We start from the raw sequence: 20,321 nt of genomic DNA, 5'->3' as shown, positions 1-20,321 counted from the left end.
AAATACCCAGTTTCCATCATTTGTTTAGTGGCCCAATATTGTGGTGGGTTTTGCTGCTGTTGACATAAATAACAGTTAAAAGATATATTGGGCCTGCCCAGTTGGGAAGCCACTACAGCACTAGTGTAAGTATGGTCATCATGCTATTCTCTTTCAATAATCAACTACAAAGTTATTGCTTTGCAAACAATTTTCTGGCTCTTCAATGATAACAATCACTAATGACAATGTACCCACCAGAAATTATGAGAACAGAAGCATACTCAGTATTTCAATATATGGAATGAAAACAATCAATGGCGAAAATGGAACAGGAACCGGCCATGAGCATGCAAGACCTGAGAATTAAGTATTTCTCACTTCATGAATCCTCGTCTCCGAGATCTCCCCATCTAACATTGTGTTTTGCAGCAAGATAATGAGGTCCTACTGGCCCTCTGCTACCGTACGGGTACAGCTCAGGAACAATCTTCTTCTGTTCAAGCTCATTCAACAATGGTGTGAATAATGACCAAGCAGCATCGAGCTCATCACTTCTTATGAACAACCTTCGTTCCCCTTCAATTGCATCTAACAGTAGCCTCTCGTATGCATCTGGTATTTCTCTTGGATACCTTCACATGTAATGTACAACATTGGATCATTATAAAGGCATATAAGTTGATTAAGTTCTTGTACCATCTTCACTTATTCACCAGTCTAAGCTTTTTGTCATGGATCAAATTAAAAAAGACTGTACCTAGCGGAATAAAGCAAATTTAGGTTGCTTCGATCTAGTCTCATTCCAAGACCAGGGACTTTGTTGTTGATCTTCAAATATATGGCTTCATCGGGTTGTACACGGAGCACAAGCTCATTTGTCGCCTTATCTAAATCAGTTCCAAAATTCCGCTTGTACAAGTTACCTGGGACATGTCTAAATTGAACTCTGATCTCTGCTCTGGGTGGTCAAAGCAAAAAATTCAGGTCACTAAATTATTTAGATCCTTACCATATGAGGGAATAGTAAAAGGATTGATACTAAAGAAGATGAAACATTTCCACATACCGCTTGGTATGGAGGGCCTTTCCTGCTTTCATCAGGAAAGGAACTCCATCCCATCTGGCGTTATCAATAAAGAGAGCTGCTGCTGCAAATGTAGGGGTGAGACTGTCGTTTGGCACAGTTGGGTCATCTATATAAGCAGGAAAAGATTTACCGCCCTTGCTGTGGCCCTTATACTGGCCAACAACTACATCTTCAAGCTGCAGTGGCCTCATTGATCTTAGAACCTTTACCTGAGTTCAGACCATCCCCACCAATCAAATATATTACCATCCACTCATGGTGAGAGCATTAAGGACATATTCAGAAAGAAACAGAAAAGTTCTTTAGACCACAGTTTTGACATTAAGAACATTAAATGAAAAACTACAATACCTTTTCATTCCTGATGTCCTCAGCATCTAAGCTGACCGGTGTTTCCATCGCAAACAGTGCTAGTATTTGCAGAAGATGATTTTGCATTATGTCCCGTATGATTCCGTACTTATCAAAATATCTGGAAACATGGAAACAAACAGTCAAATGATTGAAAGTGGTTAAATAAACAGTCAAATGATTGAAAGTGGTTAAATAAACAGTCAAATGTTGAGGAAGAAGCTCACCCCCCTCTTCCCTCTGTGCCAAAATCTTCAGAAAAGATCAGTTGCACATTGCGAATGTAGTTACGTGACCAGACAGGCTCAAAAACAAGATTTGAGAAGCGAAGCACTGATAGATTCTCGACAAGCTCCTTCCCCAAGTAATGGTCAATCCTGAAATATTATCAACATGACCAAACTTTTCCCACAATATTTATGGGTTTGACTAATTAAAAGAAATGAGAGCAAAATTCACCTAAATATCTGGTCTTCAGCAAGGTACTGCTTTAAACATCTGGTTAGCTCCGCAGATGATTCAGAGTTACGACCAAATGGCTTCTCAACAATGACCCTGGTCCACCCATTTTCTGAAGAAGCTCTAAGACTAGCACATCTCACCACATCCACAAATATGTTTGGAGGTATTGATAAGTAAAACAGCCTATTTGACTTTCTTCCAGCCTGGAAACAAGTAACTTCCATGATATTAAACCATCTATTAAAACTATATACCTTTTATTTTATTTTTCTATGTATCAATATAATTCAACCACATAAAATCTGTCAGCAATGAGGTTCTTCATGACACATACTAGAACACCATTGTATATTTTCAGATCAGTATCTGAGCCTATTGCACCAACCTAAAGAAGACTTGACTGCCTTTGATACTTTACCTGAAATTAAAAGTTTAGTATGTGTTGACCTTCACTCTTATACATTCCCTAATAATAATTTATGCACATGTTAAGGAAATTGGAAATGATGTTGACCTTCACTCTTAACCAGGAACAATTGTAGAGACATGATAAGATTGCTATGCATATGTGGTACTCTAGGATATAACACTGACATGTAATGATTTTACATTTTCCAATGTAATTTAAGACAGTTTAAGTCAGTGCATCCAGATACTTTTAACACTGCTGCCACTGCCAGGCTTAAATATTTGTTGTCATGTGCCTTAAGTGGTCAATTTAAACAACTTAGCTAGTACAAGATGAATTTTCTAAAGCATTATTAATGACAATTACCATTTTCTGCTCTTGCAAAAATAGCTGATATGGAACACATAAGAAAAAACTGCAGTGAACACAATACCTCCTTCTCTTTCAGCTTGATGTCCAATTCTGCAAAATTCTCCTCAGAATTATACAGACCAGAATGGTAGAAGCATCTTTTCAAGAACTGGTCCATTTTGTCCTCACAATTTGCCCTGTCGGTCATTACTGCATGTCAGTTTATAGAAATTGCAAACGTTTATGTAACAAATGTTCACTGTGGCTTAGCAGAATAAAATACCTCTTATCTATTCTGCAAGTCAAGGTTCTGCTGATCATGTTCCTTAGCTCTTCATCAGTCATTTTAGTTCGAGCAAAACCAAAGACTATAAAATCCTACACGAAGACACAAACCGAATGTCATCGGCCGTACCATTACAGAGTGAAAAATTGATGTGAGAGATAAAGACTAGAACCTCGGGTAGACAATCTTCATAATAAAGAGCAAAAAGTGCTGGGAATATCTTCTTCTTGGCAAGGTCTCCAGAAGCACCAACAACAGTTATGCTCAACTTAGATCCCACATTTTTTGAATCTAAGACAGGAAAGGTACCCTCTTTGCCACGAGGCTCAAATTGTTCTTGGCCCACAGAATTTCCATCTGAAAACCCCAAATACCCATTTAACATTGAGCAGTGATAAGATAAACAAAGGCAACTGACAAAGTACATGATTAATTGTAGCTTTCACACAACCAAATTGAGCACCAATGTCAAAAAGAGTAGTTTGAAACTTTGAACACCCAAAACACCTCAAAGCTTCCAAAGACCGTTACTTTACAATCACTGATTGAAAAATCGTATGGACAGGCACTCAGTCATTGATATTCTTACTTAGCATTAGAAAATGGACAATGTCTGATAATTAAAGATTGCTTCTTGCTTTCATAGGGATAACTCTAACCATGAAATGAAATCTCTATCAAAATTTCTAAGCAATCAATCAAATAATTAATTAAACTAATTAGTCAAAGGAAATTTCACAAGAACTGAGCAAATAGAACAACAAAAGCATATAACAAGAGAGGAATGAAGAAACGGACCGCCATGAAAAGACAGGGCATTGAGTGGATGCCCATTTGAGGATTTGAGCTGAAACCGATTTCTGGGGCGAATCTGAGAGACCCATCTGGAGGAATGACCTTCTCTTATCAAAGTGATGAACTTGGGGAAGTGGGTAGTCTTGTTCTTGAATGAAGAGGGTGTGAATGAGGCTGAAGAAGACGAACAAGGACTCAGGTGGGCAGCCATGCAAAAGGGTCGGTCCAGATGAAGCTCAAATTTTGAGCAGTGATGTGAGACAATGTTGTATCTACAAATATCCGCTAGTGTTGTGTTGTGTCGTGAATACTGAAGTGGATTGAATGGTCTATTTTTGTTAATTGGTTACTTGCTTAAGAAAAAAGTAGAATATACTTCGCCTCTTTTCAATGGCATGATTGGCCTTTACCGTAGTTGAAAGGCCATTTGGCACTTTGGTTGCTTATACTTGATGGCAAACTTTTATTCATAATAACTAGCTCTCAAGACTCAAGTGAAGCAAGTCCTAGTGAGAGAAACTCCTCCTTCTCTCTAGCAAACCCAGATCCCCTTTTCGAGCTTTCCCCCTCCTCCCCCCCTTTCTTGCCAGATCTAGATCACTCCGATCTGGATCTTTGGCTTGAAAGTCGGGGGAGATATTTTCCCTCTTCGCGAGGCTTATCCCTACCCTTCTCGTGGTAGCTCCCTGCTGCCCCGGCGGTGGCAAGTATGCTTTCCCTTTTGTCTTTGCTTTCCTTTCCTTCCCAGATCCCCTTTTCCAACCATTCCTAATCTTTAATTTTCAGCATACCCATCTCTCTTTGTCTCAAATCTCTGATTCATCATGGTTAAGATGCACATCCTCCTCACCCATCGGACTCCACTTCACCGATTGCTCCTTGGTCCATCGGAGCTCTGTCGTCGGCGTTGTTTGGATTGTCTGTTTTAACGGGTTTATCCCGTCCCTGCGCGTAAACCCGTTGAATACGGTAGTGCAACAAGGGTCTGCACGGTCTTCGGCCGTCTGTCTCTTTGATCCCTCTGCGGATCAGTCTCCTTCTCTTTATCTCTTCTTCTTTTTTTCTTCTGCTTTGGTTACTGACTTTGTTTCTGAGGATGTTTTGTATGGTTTAGAGATTTGGGTTATGGAGATCTTTCGATGGGTTCTATGCTGCTGTACTTGCACGTGATTGTTTTGGTTGGACTCCATGTCTTCGTCGGCAGATCTGGTGACGTTTCTGTGTCACCTTTGGGCTTGGCTGGTGGCGGCGACGTCACTACGTCATCTCTCTCCTGTTCGGTCTGCACTGTGGCTGAAGATTGTAGGGCTATTTGGTTTTGTTTATTGTTGTTTGTTGGTTTTATTTGGGCCCGTTTTGGGTCTTTTGTTTGTAATGGTGTTCTTATTTGAATAAAAATCTTTCCATCGCCAAAAAAAAAAAAAAAAAAAGACTCAAGTGAAGCAAACTATAATTTTCTCATGGGTTTTGACTTGCAATTCATCATTATGTTTCAATTTTGTCACTTTGGTCTTCTATTTTTTTTTTCCTATTGCTCCACTCCACTCATTTTTCCGCACGGTTTTTATCACCACTAGAGTCAAATTTTTTTTACACCGAACAGAATGATACTCAACTTTCAAAAGTAATCAAAGAGATACCTAAACCTATAAAACTTGATCAGTTTCATATACAACTTTCAAAAGTAATCAAAAAGATTTCATACCTCCGTCCATTTTCCGTCACATCTCAGTTCAAACTAAGGGTATATACAACCTTTCACTCTTTTTCTTGCTTATGTGAAAGTAGTTGGATCAAGAGTTATTAAGCAATAGAACTACGTGAAAATACAATGGTCTCGCCGCCACCAATGACACAACAAAATTGTAATTTGAATTCAAAAGTTTTGTACAATTGGAATCTGAAACTGAATACAGAGATGCACAGATGCAACATCAAACCCATAAATTGAAGTGATTTGTGGTCAAAGGAGTCATCAACCATTTATAACCCAATCTTCTTCTTCTATAAAATTTAAATTTTTCATTCAATTTCAATTCCACCATCTTTTCTAAGGTTGTGATGTTTCCCACCTTCTGAAGAAAAAAAAAAAAAAATCAATAAAATAAAATAAAAAATAATTAAAATTTAGTTTTTGTGTGATAATATTATTATAACCCTAAAAAACACCTCATATGCACCGCACGTGATCAATTTTAATAGAGAATTGATGGAAAATGTATCAAATTGATATGTTTTTAAAATTATCATTTTGATCAATTTTGAAAGTTGGATATCATTCTATCCGGTGCAAAAAAATTTAGACACTGTCGGTGATAAAAACTCTTTCCCGCAAGAGCACTCGATCAGTAAACTATCACACACTCTTTTTGAAGGATGATTGCTTCTACGCAAACCACTTTGCTGTTTGTAGTGGTGTGTGTTACTCATAAGCTAGTTCATAATTAAAGTGTTGTGTTTAGTGCGGCAACGAGTGCAATCCCTCGGATTTAGTTGTTACGGTTGAGTTTGGAATCCTAGGAAGACTGTCGATGAAGAAGTGACTCCCATTAAAACACATGGACCAAATTGACAAAATTATACTCATAAAGACAAATACGCTTTCGGCTCAAAATACAAAGATCCAATACTTTTTTGAGGCAAGTGATATTGGGATTCTGTTGTTCGATGAAAACAAAGCACACAAACTCAAACAGATGAAATCGAGTTGGTAATTGGGTTAAGGTTATCAGAATGGACCCCCAACTATGAGTTAGACAAGCCCACACGGGCATGGAGAAGAAAGGCCTTTAAGAGTTGCTGGCAAATCTATCCTCCAGTTCTGTTCAACACCCTTCCACATGTTTCCACATGCTAAGATTCATTCAACTTTGTAATCTCAGGTATGAACTCGACTTTGTAATCACAGGTATGTACTTGGTATATTTTAACTCCAACTCCAATTTATTGATTTGAAAAAATCGGGCTAATATCGCATAATTCTTTATTTTAATTTTAAAAAAAAAAATCATACTCGCTTAATCGTACTTGATAGATCTTAAACTTATTAGTCAATCCTTATTAAACAAGTTGACCTTGAAGTTTACAAGTCATTTCTAGTTAAGATAATTAATTGGTAGACTAAACCTTCCCCCATTGCCATGATTCAGCAATCTAGAACATAAAAGTTGTTGAAACGTTTATAGAATATAAAGAAGGATAGAACTTTGTAACAACTATTTTGGAAATTACATAATGAATAAAAAACTTTTCACTTCTTTTTTTTGAGAGGAGGAGGTCAGCCCTTTATTAAAAATGAATCAATTACAAATTACAAGCTTCAGCTGCAACTGCAGCTGAGAGGAACGAAGGAACAGAAAAATAAAAGCAATCTTGGGAGAGAGAGCAAGCATGAGTTGCTAGTTTATGAGCATAGAGTTACCCTTTCGCCCAATATATGCCACCCTCAACACTGATGAGGCTTCCAACTGTGAAACTAAGTCATCATACAATCTTCCTAATACCGAAGTATTAGTAACAGTAGCATCCATCAATTGACGCTGAACATTTAGTGCATCCGTTTCCAGAATAACAGGTAGGAAAGAATGGTCTATCGCAAACTCCACAGCCTTCTTGCAAGCCAACAGTTCCCCATGTTCTGGAGAAATCAAGCCAGACACCGGACAAGCTCCTCCTGCTAACATTGCTCCAGTCTCATTACGTATAACAAAACCGACGCCACCCCGACGAGTAACATGATTGAATGATCCGTCCACATTAATTTTCAGTACACCCAATGGGGGGGCAGACCAACGCACTACCTTATACCGTTGACTCGCTCTAGTCGTTTCTTTCAAATTATGGAACCTAAACTCTTGCAATCGGGACATAGAACTTAGGATCACATCACAGCTCGTTCCCTTTTTCTGACTCCAGATTCTCTCATTTCGCTCCTTCCAAACACCATATAGGAGAAATATCAGAGTTCCAAAGTCAAGCACCGACAATTCTTGAGCACACGAGATCAACCATAGATCCAAACTACTATTCTGAAGGTGAGGTCCATAACACACCTGTTTCAAAACAGCACTAGACCGAAGTACCGATCGAGTAAAGCTACACTCTCGACACAAATGTAGCGTAGATTCTAGTTCCACTTCACACAATGCACACAAGGTCAACTCCAGTTGTACTCTTCTTGATTCAAGTTTGGCAAGTGAAGGCAAAATATCCAAACAAACTCTCCACATATGAAGTTTCGCCTTGTTTGGAACATTAACCTTCCATAATTTCTTCCAGAAGACACTCCCCAAAGAAGAGATCATAGGATTATGGGCAGTAGAAGAAGAGAAAGAGAACCTGTACGCAGATTTCACGGAATACCTCCCATCCTTTGTCAGCTTCCAGACCAGCCTATCCGTAACCACTCGTCTACTCAAAGGTATGGAAGAAATCAACTCCACTTCCTGAGGCGGAAACAGGCTCTGAAGGCGAGAAACATCCCAAACTCCGGTGTGCAAAAGTAAGTCACTAACCTTACTGACCGCGTTTTGAGCTAACGCTGAAGGTGTAGGTCGCCCAGTAGATGACCCCAGCAACCAGGTATCAGTAAAAATTCGAATGTCTTTTCCGTCGCCAATCTGCCAGCAACAACATTCCTCCAGCAACTCACGAGTAGAAAAAATACTCCGCCAGGAATAGGAGGGGGAGCCATGTGCCATAGCCTCCCAAAACGATGTCGCAGGATAATACTTCGCCTTATATATCCTGGCAATTAAAGAGGAGGGGTTGGTAAGTATTCGCCATGCCTGTTTCGCTAGCATGGCCCGATTAAAATCTGTCAAACTACGAAACCCTAATCCACCTTCCTCCTTAGAATTGCACAATGCAGTCCAGGTCTTCCAGTGAATTTTCCGCTTATCAAGAGTACTTCCCCACCAAAAGCGTGCACACATCTGTTCCAAATCATCACAAAAATTCTTTGTCAACTGGAATACACTCATCGCATATGTTGGTAGCGTTGAAGCCACCACACGAATTAGAATATCCTTTCCAGCCCCACTTAGCATCTTCCCTTGCCAAATTGATAACTTCTTCGCCAATTTATCCTTGATATACTGGAACGTAGCCGTCTTCTTCCGACCCACATAAGTGGGAAGCCCAAGATATTTTTCATGGACCTCAACCATCTGCATCCCCAAAAAATTAGCTAATTCCTCCCGCCTATCATCTGAAACATTCTTACTGAAAGCGACCGAACTTTTATCAAAGTTAACAAGCTGCCCGGAGGCCCTACCATAAGTCTCTATAACATCTTGAAGTTCATAACAATTTTCCAAAGTTGATTGAGCGTAAATCATACTATCATCTGCGAATAACAAGTGGTTGATTGATGGAGCAGTGGCACAAACCTCTATCCCCGGTAACAAACCCAACTCCTGCTTCTGTTTCAGCAGAGCAGAAAAGCCTTCAGCCCCAAAGAGGAATAAATAAGGGGATAGCGGATCGCCCTGACGTAAACCCCTACTCGGTATCACATGGCCCCTTGGCTTCCCTCTAATCAAAAAGGAGTACCTGACCGAAGAAACACAATGCATCACCATATTGATCCAGTCCTGAGCAAATCCAAAACGGGCCATAATCATCTTCAAAAAAACCCATTCCATCCGGTCATAAGCCTTGCTTAGATCCAGTTTCACAGCCATAAACCCCTCCGTGCCCTCCCTCTTGTTGTGCACAAAATGGGCAATTTCATTAGCCACTAGAATATTGTCCGTGATTAGACGTCCTGGAACAAAAGCACTTTGAAAAGGTGAAATCACCTGAGGCAGAATGACCTTTAACCTGTTTGCAATCACCTTCGAACATATTTTATAAATCACATTGCACAGCGCAATTGGACGAAGGTCAGACATATGTTCCGGGTTATCAACCTTTGGAATGAGGCATATATGAGTAAAGTTAATCTGCCGAAGTAACTGGCCTGTTTGAAGGAAGCTCTTTACCGCCTCAAAGACATCTGTTCCAATTATTTCCCAATAATGTTGGAAGAATAAAGGTGGCATCCCATCCGGACCCGGGGATTTAGTTGGGTACATCTGGAAGAGTGCCTGACGAACCTCCTCCACTGTATAAGGTGCACAGAGCTGGTTATTCATCTCCTGGTTCACTGAAGGTCGAATGGCTGCCAAAGTAGTGTGGACCGCGTCAAAATCTATCTCCGAAGCTTGGAACATCTTTGAAAAATAGGTAGTAACCACATTCTCAACCCCAGCATCATCGTCAACCCATTGACCATTCTCATCATAAAGACCATGCAGCAAGTTCTTTCGCTTTCTGTTCTCAGTTTTACGATGAAAAAATCCTGTGTTCCTGTCACCTTCTTTGAGCCAAGTAACCTTAGACCGTTGTTTCCAGAACGACTCCTCCTGATACAACAATATTTGAAGCCTATCCATCAAATCTTTCTTCTCCCGCTGTACCCAATCAGAAATAGGCACATCTAGGAGCTCCTCCAACCTAGATCGAATACCGAGCATCTGGATTTGACGGCCCCGGAACACTTGCTTCTGCCACTTATCAAGTTGAATCCGAGTATGCATTATCTTTTTCGCAACACAAAACATCGGAGTCCCCATAACGTCCGTACCCCAAGCTTCCTTAACCACCCCCTCACAATCCGGATGCTGTATCCAGAACGCCTCAAACTTGAAGCGATGATGCTTCGGTCGAGATGCCAGAGGGATTGTACTAGCCTTCAATAGGATGGGTACATGATCCGAGTCCGATGGAGACAGATGGAAAAGTTTTGAATGACCAAACAAATCATACCAAGAGGGTGTACACACCGCCCTATCCAACCTCAATTGTGTTTCCGAGTTCCACCATGTTGCCATAGCCCCATGAAAACCAAGATCCAACAGATCCCCATAACCTAGGGCTTCCCGAAACCCTCTCATCTGCCTCTCCGCTCGCACAGGTCCATCAATCTTCTCCCCATTGTTAAGTATTTCATTAAAATCTCCCACTACAACCCACGGTAATGAATCTAGGTCAGCAAGATCACGCAGTAGCTTCCACGACCTATCTCTCTCCCCTGTTCTGGCATACCCATAGAATCCAGTCACTCTCCACGAGGGAGTACCCGCTGCCCCAACAATCACCGCATCCATATGATGGGCTGATGTCGTACCCATTCTCAGATTTACCTCATCATTCCATAACAGTCCAAGGCCGCCAGACAAACCCTCACTGAGCACCATCTCCGCATTCACAAATCCCAACGCTCTCTGCAACCGGTCAAAGTCCTCCTTTCGGCTGATTTTCGTTTCACACAGGAACACAATCTGAGGCCTATTTTGTGATATAAGATCCTTCAGAGCTCTTGTTGTCGCATCGTTGCAGATTCCTCTGCAGTTCCAGCTAAGTACATCCACGTCCATGGATGCAGATTTTTCTTTCTATGACCTAGAAAGTAAACCCTAGCACAAGAGCGGCTAGGTCTTTTTTGCTAGTGAAAAATAAAAATTTTTGATCACAAAAAAAAAAAAAAAACAAACAAAAACTTCATGACTAAAAACTTTTCACTTCACCCTCTCGTATAGTAGAAAATACTACAACATAAACTTCAAATACTTGCAATCATTCACAAATTATATGTATTGAGTAAATCATAATACTTTTAGAACCTTTTTTTTTTTTTACAGTATTTGCATTTTTAACTTTACTCTATGCTGACCTTTATGATCGTTTTATTTATTTATTCATTTAATGCCTATATGCCAAACTTTAAGATCTTTTGCCCTCAGTCAAGCTAAACTTTATTGATGAACCATCCCAACATTAACCCTTGGAAATTACTAAGTCATCTACAAATACAAAAGTACTCCAACCCATTAGAAGTCCTACCATCTCTTTTAGTTAAAGGCTCACCTTTATTTGTACGTTTCAACTGTAACATGAAAACAGGAAAGCTAACCACCTAAAAAGAAAGAAACCCTTTAAGTGAAAACTCGAACACAAACCTAACCTTTGTTTTGGCCTTGAAGAGCTAATAGCCTAATAGTAATAACTAATAAGACAGCTACAAGAACCATCATAAAACTTTTTTTAGAGTGTCTTGGAACAACCATGACTTTTAACTACGTTTTGTTCTTTGGAAAGACCAGATATGATTTTAAGTCTTGGTCTCCAAAGAAATATTAAAGAGGTAGTTGACTCCATTAGGGGTCCATTTCTAATTTCTCTTGCCAAAACGAGTGTAGCCAGTATTATATTCACGCTCCAACCTTATATAAACATCCACCGTGTTCATATCCTTAAGCCAAGCGAGCTTCACTGAGCTTTCTGAGAATACCCTGCTAGAAAAGAAAGCTTCTTTCTTCTTCAGAGCAAAAAAAAAAAAACCATGGATTATATCATTCATAGCAAAGCCATCAAGTTTTTGCTTTCAATCTCTGTCTTTTCAATCTTGTTCTCTCAGTCTTCTCTAATTTCTTTTCTTGTTCATTTCCCCAATGCCTTCATATCTTCACCTTCTGTGAGACTGTTCAGCTACACTTTTGACAAGAACTACATGTTCCTGCTTTGCAATGGACTCCTGGTGTTCATTGTGAAGAATTCTGGTCTTATTGGGACTTCTCCATCGGGGTCTAATCTCATCAATGATGAAGATGATGTGAAGATCAATGGCGAAACCCGGGAAGTTGGAGTGGTCAAGTTGACAGAAACAAATGCACAAAAGGCAGAGGAAGATCAAGTTATCAATGTAGAAACTGAACAAGTGCAAGAAGAAGAGAAAAAGTTATTGATTACAGAAGAAGAAGAAGAAGAAGAAGAAGAAGACGTTGGGTTTCTGAGTACAGAAGAGTTGAACAAGAAATGCGATGAGTTTATAAGAAAAGTCAGAGAAGGGATTAAACTTGAAGTCCAACAATCTATGATCATGGTTTCATGTCAGTGATCAAATTGAACTCACTAGGAAGTTTGTTAGTAGAAACTAGCTATTCTTTTTTCTTTCTCTGGTCTGAATTAAAAGACTGCTCTGTAACTTTGTGTGTGTTACGAATTTTGTAGAAATACCCTTCTTCATCATGTCTTCATCTTCTACTCTTCATCATCATATCAGTTAATAATACAATTTTTAGCTTAAATGTGTTGCAGGTAGGAGTAGAACTTGCAACTTAGAACTATAATGTAATTGAATGCCAAAAGTATTCCATCTCTCAGCCATATGCAAAAGAAGAATTTAGAGCACTAAAACTATTTGTACATCATTTTAGACATTCAAAGAGTATTATTCATCCAAACAATAAGGTCTATAATTTACTCAACTTATATCATTCGGGACTAAATTATTTTAGACATTCTCAGAGTATTATTCATCCAAACAGTAAGATTTATAATTTACTCAACTTCATTCATTCGGAACTAAATTATAGTTTATCAATAACATTTACATATGGTGGACCAATTTACAACCTTTCTCCGTCCACTTTGGGTCAATCTACAACATGGTCAAAATGTAGACTAACGTTTAGCTTTTTAGACCTTCAATTTTTTGTCACTGGGTTTATGATGCATTTATCAAAAATCAAATAAGATATGATCCAATTGAGTAATCCATAAAATCCTTGACTTCACTTTTGTTCGTACTCTATAGTGGATCTATTTGATTCTGTTTCTTGCTTGATCTCTATGCATGTTAAGCTGTTAATCTATCTTCATTGGAAGAAGACAGCAATAAATTTCTCACTTGACTTGGTTCCATTCCAGGGTCTTCCAGAAAGGACAATTGAAGCAATAAGATTATTCCATGGACTTACAAGGAAGCAGTCTTATTCACAGAATTCAAATTTGTCCGATACACCAGACAATAAATTTTCTAAGAAAAACAGATCTATGTAGATGTTGCATCATGAACAATCTACACGGCATAAAATTCAGGAAAAAAAAAATCCTGTCGAACAATCTGAAATCCTTAGCAAAATGGAATCAAAATCCTTAGCACTATGTTGTCGAAATCCTTAGCAAAATGGAATCAAAACTCAGGGTTGGTTCTCGACCAAACGTAGTGCCGATTTGATTACTATGCTTCATGGTGCTGGTTATGCAAGCACAAAGGGACCACCTCCGACAATTAGAGACCTTCAAACCTTAACTAATTTTTATTATGAGAAGCACAATATTTTGTCTCAAATCTATATATGACGAGAAACAGAGACAAATTATTGCAAGACCAAATAATTATGCATGCACCATCTTGTTGCAAATCCATTTCATCAAGATTTGCCTAATCCCATGTTTCATCATACTCTTGCATGCACTAGATGATTAAAATAGTGTACACGCTTAACGTTGAGTACTTTGCTCCAACACTCGTGACACTCACGGTTAGAGTTTTACTCTCAATCGTCATGTTTTTTCACTCTCATACTCTTAGATGCACTTTAAATTAGTGCGAATGCTCATAGCTTCAATGGTAGACTACTTTTACTTTCGCATTTGTGACACGTACTCACAGCTAGAGTTCGACTCTTGACCCTTAATTCTCTTTTATCTTCACATGCAATCGTGACACTCATGGTTAGAGTTCGAATCTCGAGCCTCATTCTCCATTTCTTGCAAAAAGGAGAAACCACAATGGGTGAACCTGGTCTTGTTGGAGCGGAACACTCCCAGATATTGCAATTGAAAAGCTAAAGTAGAGTGTGGCCGTGTGGGTCTGGGAGACATGAATACGTAACCGTGTTTTACCTGCCCCCAACACCAATCAGACGTTTTCATCAAATTAGTCCATTGGTAATTATGACCATGGACATTGATTTCCATTTATGTCCCCTACACAACCAGGCCGTTCTCATTTGCCATTGCCCCCACCCTTCAACACGGGATGAGAGAGAAAGTCTTGGTTCCGTTCCTTCGTTAAAGACTCGAGGTAACTTTCGTGTAATTGAGCAGTATTTACAAGAAACAGAGCAATTTACACATGTTCTTGTACTCCTGGCCCTAAATGAAGAGAAAACCGAGATTTGTAACCACAAGTTCATAACCCTATTTCATTACCAAAAAGATAGTGAAATAGATAGAAGTGCCAAAATGTACAAATATGTTTTCTCTCAAGAGTAGAAATGCAGCATATGTCAATTTTTTTTTTCAGAATTCAGATGAAGAAAAGAACAGATACACTGTAACAAAAATAAACAGCAGATACACTGACCAAGATGAGCTCAATCTTCTGGTTCTATTAGTCTTACAACAGAGCCTTCTTTCACATATAACTAAGCCAGAATAGCAAGTTCTAAAGGATTTACAACTCCTCATGGTGCATCCTCCCATCAAACAATTTGAACAAATAACCCCTGAACTACGGTCAGATCTGATACAGAGAAGAAAAAACAGAATTGTCCCAATTTACATTTTAAATCGAGGATACTGTTAATTACAACTTACACTACTGAGTACAGACTGAAATATGACCAGCTTCTTCCTACCCTCTTTCCAACATTTACTGATACCCAAAAGTAGATACATCATTTACCCAAAAGAAAAAGGTATATAAACCATTTACCCAAAAGACAAAGGTAACATACACTGTCAAATGACACCCATCCAGATTCCAGAACATCTGAGCTGGCTTGCCAGGGTAGACAAAAGAATTTGTATTCCTGTATCAGTGTATCTTTGTTTGCAAGTATTCAGAGTGTGAGCTTAAAAATTTTAATGGTTAATATTTGATGCCTTCCACACCAACATACTTCATCCTCCAGACTCCCAGTGCAGCACTTATATTAAATGCTAAATCAAGATGCCTAACTGTCGCTGATGCTATTACCTGCCATATTCACAGCATACTCTTCAATTACTGGCATACTCCTAACATGCTCAAGAAGACTCGAAAGTTCTCTATGAACATAATTAAATCTTTCCTTGGAGACTAACGACTCTGTCAACAGACTAGCAGTGAGAGTGTTAAAGGACTCAGCACAGTCGTCTGCACTGATTTGAGCATTTTCATCAGCCAAAGAATCTAAGGAACTTTCTAGCCGCCAACGAAGTAGAAAATATTTTTCAGGGAGTTGAAAGTAGTTTTTTACCACAAGGACGCGAAGGGAATGCCTGCACAAAATTCCAGAATGCTCAAATTCCTTACAGGAACAGTGAATTTGTTCATCGTCTGGTATCCAAATGACAAGACACTCTCCATCCAATTTCTTGTAGTGTCGCACAAGATATGATCCACTTCCCATTTCTGTTGTTGCATATTGCACAGACAGAACTATTTCATGCTGTAAGACGCTGAAAGCATAAGGTGTAAGAATATTACGTGCATGTTCTTCAATAGGCATGCCAGTCTTCACATTCATATACTGCATCCCTTCTCTGGTCTGATTCCCAAAGTTGGCAGCAATACTAACCTTCAAGATCCCAAAACAGAACTTAATAATGAAGCATCCAAATTTGAAGAACACACAGACACAGAATTTTTTTATTAACATACCTGCTCAAAGAATACTTGTAGACATGTCTGTGCATTCAAAATTCTTTTCAAGAATGACTCCAAAGCTAGTGAAAACTCAGCTGTCAGTGTACGAGCCAGAAAGTAGCCTCTAATGTAAGAAAGTGACCAGGATTCTCGAGATGAATACAATAAACCTATATGCTTATCGGACACAAGGCCATACCGAGCAGCCAAAATGTTCCATTGATGTTCAAAGTCTTCTACACTCTCCAGATGAGACAACACATCAAACTCAGCTTTAAAATTTTCATACTGCGGTCCAAGAGGCAAAGAGAACCAACTGGAAATTTTGGATAGAATATGCCATATACATATAACATGTTTAGTACTGGGCAACTCCCTTGCTATAGCATCTCTAAGCCCCGAGTCTATATCGGTTAGAATAGTCTGCGGATATCTTCCTCTCATAAATCGCATAAAAGCCTGTTCAAAAGAAGAATAATCATAAAAATAATACACAGAGACTGGTGCAGATTGATCACAAGATTTTATATCCACTAACCTGCAGAGCCCAAGCAAATGAATGCGAACTTTCATCATGTAGCAGCACACAGCCTAAAAAAGTTGCCCTGCCATGATTATCAATGCCAAACCACACTCCAAGGAGCAATCCATATGTGATAGAACGGTAGGTAGTGTCAAAAGCAACTACATCACCAAAAACAGTATATGCACGAACGGAGTGACCATATGACCATGCAATGTTTTCAACCTTTTCATTTTCATCTATGGTATAATCATAAACAAAACCTGGATCTCTCTCTGTCATAGCCTTGCAGGCCTCAAGAAGTTCTAGCATATCATTCTCTCTTTTCTCATTGAGCAAAGCATCATTGTCTTGAACAGTTTTCTTACAAGTTCGAATAAAATTCCTGATATCTTTCTCTATGAAGGGCAAGTGTCCAGGTTGAACTCCCTTCTCTAGCTCCAACACTTTCACTATGCGGTTTACAGGAAAGCCAGCTTTGGAAAGTAAGAGAATCCGTTCTTGATCTGCCTCTTGTATTTTACGATATGCAGGAAGTAGGCGCACTTGGTCATCTTCCAACAACTCATGATTATGCACGTTACTAAACTGTGAAACATACCATTGACTAATGCCATCAACAATTTCCTTTGTCAAATACAACTTGGCATCACATCCACATCGTACTGATTTTCTCTCCCTGGGATGCTCCACATTGGCCTTTTTTCTTGGTTGATTAAATCCTGACCGATAACAAACAAAATCTCGTCTATATATCCCCAAGTTTTGGCTTTCTGTTGAGCGTGCCTTTCTAATAGAAAATCCATTCTTCCGTGCAAAATTGCTGTAGTATTCAAAAGCATCATCATCAGTTTTGAAAATTTGACCAACATAAGGGGTGAAGACAGCTTCTGATGAGGACGAGGATGAAGTTATCTCACTCTTTACATGCAGAGAGCTTACTGAGGTCGGATCATCTCCTTCATACTTAATATAACACTTCCAATCTCCACATGGGCACTGTTGGCGCGGAATCCATATGTTATTTGATGGCTTCATTTTTCGTGAACCAACAGGAAGTGTCCAAGCTTACATATTCTTTTGCCACAGAAACAGCAAGAAAGAGGAACAAGAAAAGAATTAGAAAAATGAAAACTTCAACTCACAAATATGTTTCATTTAAACTGGCACATGCAAGATATATAACTATTTACTAACTTGACAGAGAAACTATTTACTCGAGTTTGGTACTTTAAGATCATGGTTACTAATTACTTACATTTATTTTAATTCCTTCTAGAGATTTTGAAAAAGTGGATACATGAACCTTTAAGAAAAAGATCTTCCCTTTTTTTTTTTTAATAATCATTGCGAAGAAAACAAAATATAATGAATTATGATATACAGCAGTACTGTGGCTTTGCCAAGCCATCAAACAAAACTCAGTCCAAATCAGTAAAAAGATTTACAACTTCCTTGCTTTGCCATTTCAATTTCCCAACCCATTCAAGGGACATTATGTTCAAATGCCAAACCAAAAAAGAATCCAATTGTGCATACATTCTGTTTAGACAAGTCAGGTTTCTGTATTATTTCCTTAAAAGAGCAAAATTGATAAAGCGGTTGAAGTGCAAACAGATTAAACAAGTTAAAGAACCACAGCTGAGTGCTGAAGCAAAACAAACCAGACCCACTTCATGTCAATTGGAAATCAAACTAAAACAAATAACCATGCACACATCCATATACAATGAAATTGTGGAGGGAGGAACAACACATCAAAAAACACACATGACTACAATTTGGATGGAAGAAATGAGAAAAATAAAGTAGACCCAGCACCAAGTATGGATTTGAGCTTTTTTACAGTGGAAAGAAACTAAAACCCAGAAGCACGTACCAGAAGCAAAGGTGAAAGTCCTTGAATCCTGACTTTCCCTGCAAGTGTTTAGTTCAACAATATGAAAAAGTTAGAGAGAAAATTTCGACACCAAGTAGAGTGAGGTAAAGAATTGAACTTTGAAACAGGGATTGATGAATTGGAGGAGAAATTGCATACCCAAAAAAGAAAGAAATGGGAGCGAAAAAGTAAAGCCCTTATTATTATTATGTGTGTTGGGTTCTTCTTCATCGTCTCTGCAAAACAAGGAAGAATTTTCAGTTGTTTTCAGTGAATTAAAAGATATATTAATTGTATGGCCGCCAAGTCAGAATGGGTTTTGGGCCTATTACCATTTCACAATTTCTTCCGGGTTTTGAGGCCCACTTTTCTTTGACATTTTGGTTTAAGATTTTTTTTTTTTTTTTTAAGAAATGGTTTAAGATATTCTAGTCTTTTAGCGTGTGCTATGTTAGAATTTATTTGAGCAGTTTATTTGTACAAATTAGACATTTGGATAATTCTTTGTATTCTTTCTAATACAGAAAAAATTTATATATATAAAAAAAATCTGAAAATATGCAGTTATTACTTATTACCAGCAAACAAAAAAAAAACCTGCTTTTATTGATTTACTATTATGTCCTTAGAATATATAAAGTTGTTTCATATTAAAGAAAGGGCAATTTTTGGCTTTTAAAAGTTTAACCATGTTAAGAGGAACTGTCTTAATATATAGGGTCCTTGACCAAAAGCCCCAAAATGAGCCAAAGTTATCCCACTTAATTACATTTTCCCTTAAAGTAATTAATTAATTATATTTGCCATTCTCTCCACACGATCTGCTCTCTCTCTCTCTCTCTCTCTCTCTCTCTCTCTCTCTCTCTCTCTCTCTCTCTCTCTCTCTCTCTCTCTCTCTCTGCTTAGAAAGACGGCACCGAAAGATTCATCGACGGTAGAAACAGAAACTAGGCGAGTTTGATGGGCCGCCGGAATTGTGAGCTCGGAGAGTTGTGGTTTGCAGTCTCCGATTCCAAGCATCGTCGCTACGCGAAGAAGAATTCCCAAGCTCAGTCGATGATGCTCGGCCTCTGGAAGGACTTTTCGGCCAAGCTCCACCACAAGGTCTACAGATTCTCAATGTCGCCGATAACCGCCTCTCCAGTGAAATCAAAACCAGAGTTCATCTCCGGCGAGATTTGGCACTCGAGCTCGACCTCCGCTTGCAGTCTCGTTGGCGCGGGTGTTCAGGCCGGTGGTTCGAGCAGTCGAAGGTGCTACGATCACTTTGGTAGCAAACCTGCAGACGGTTGCTACAGTTGAAGGTGAGAGAGATAGAGAAAGATAGGTGGGTGACCATTTTTTTTTTTTTTTTTTTAAGTAATGGGATAGAAAAAGAGGGAAAAAAAAGGTTTTGAATGTCTATTGAGGGGCAATAGACGTCTATTGGGGGGCAATACAGGTTTATTCAGAGGGCAATAAACCTCTCCGACCCCATATGAGATCTACAACAACCTCTTTGGAGACTTTCGGTGAGGTTTCATAAACTTCTATTGCCCCCCAATAGTCGTCTATTGGGGGGCAATACATGGCTGATAGTCATCTATTGGGGGACAATAGACTATCGGGGCAATAGAGGTCTATTGGGGGGCAATAGGGGGCAATAAAGGTCTATTGAGGGGCAATAAATGTCTATTGGGGGCAAAAAAACATTTCCGGTGAGATTTTCACCAAAATTCAGTGACCGGAATCAG

At 39.0% G+C, this 20,321-nt stretch overlaps 3 protein-coding genes across 4 annotated transcripts; 1 reads left to right on the top strand and 2 right to left on the bottom strand.

Moving 5' to 3' along the window:
- Nucleotides 1-121: 121 nt before the first annotated feature.
- On the bottom strand, nucleotides 122-5,138 carry LOC112187819 (glucose-6-phosphate 1-dehydrogenase, chloroplastic). The gene is made up of 10 exons (XM_024326764.2): nucleotides 3,727-5,138; nucleotides 3,101-3,285; nucleotides 2,926-3,020; nucleotides 2,725-2,839; nucleotides 1,880-2,085; nucleotides 1,648-1,797; nucleotides 1,421-1,541; nucleotides 1,049-1,278; nucleotides 740-940; nucleotides 122-614 (listed from the first exon to the last, which is right to left on the bottom strand). The coding sequence occupies exons 1-10, from the start codon at nucleotides 3,932-3,934 to the stop codon at nucleotides 362-364; spliced, it is 1,764 nt and encodes a 587-aa protein (XP_024182532.1). The 5' UTR covers nucleotides 3,935-5,138; the 3' UTR covers nucleotides 122-361.
- Nucleotides 5,139-11,982: 6,844 nt separating this feature from the next.
- LOC112190031 lies at nucleotides 11,983-12,948 on the top strand. The gene has a single exon (XM_024329446.2). It carries the CDS (start codon nucleotides 12,110-12,112, stop codon nucleotides 12,662-12,664), a length of 555 nt encoding a protein of 184 aa, XP_024185214.1. The 5' UTR covers nucleotides 11,983-12,109; the 3' UTR covers nucleotides 12,665-12,948.
- Nucleotides 12,949-14,925: 1,977 nt separating this feature from the next.
- LOC112187118 (putative protein FAR1-RELATED SEQUENCE 10) lies at nucleotides 14,926-18,855 on the bottom strand. Of its 2 annotated transcripts, XM_024325777.2 has the most exons (6): nucleotides 18,748-18,855; nucleotides 18,589-18,626; nucleotides 16,725-17,786; nucleotides 16,202-16,645; nucleotides 15,798-16,118; nucleotides 14,926-15,535 (listed from the first exon to the last, which is right to left on the bottom strand). In XM_024325777.2, the coding sequence occupies exons 3-6, from the start codon at nucleotides 17,745-17,747 to the stop codon at nucleotides 15,428-15,430; spliced, it is 1,896 nt and encodes a 631-aa protein (XP_024181545.1). In that variant the 5' UTR covers nucleotides 17,748-17,786; nucleotides 18,589-18,626; nucleotides 18,748-18,855; the 3' UTR covers nucleotides 14,926-15,427. The 2 variants fall into 2 exon arrangements, with proteins under 2 accessions (XP_024181545.1, XP_024181544.1); XM_024325776.2 differs by having other exon boundaries at nucleotides 14,926-16,118.
- Nucleotides 18,856-20,321: the final 1,466 nt, after the last annotated feature.

Source organism: Rosa chinensis, chromosome 2 (genome assembly GCF_002994745.2).
Source record: "Rosa chinensis cultivar Old Blush chromosome 2, RchiOBHm-V2, whole genome shotgun sequence".
Classification (NCBI taxonomy): Eukaryota; Viridiplantae; Streptophyta; class Magnoliopsida; order Rosales; family Rosaceae; genus Rosa; species Rosa chinensis.
The sequence above is the reverse complement of the archived record's forward strand: the minus strand, read 5'-3'. Positions and strand labels throughout refer to the sequence as shown.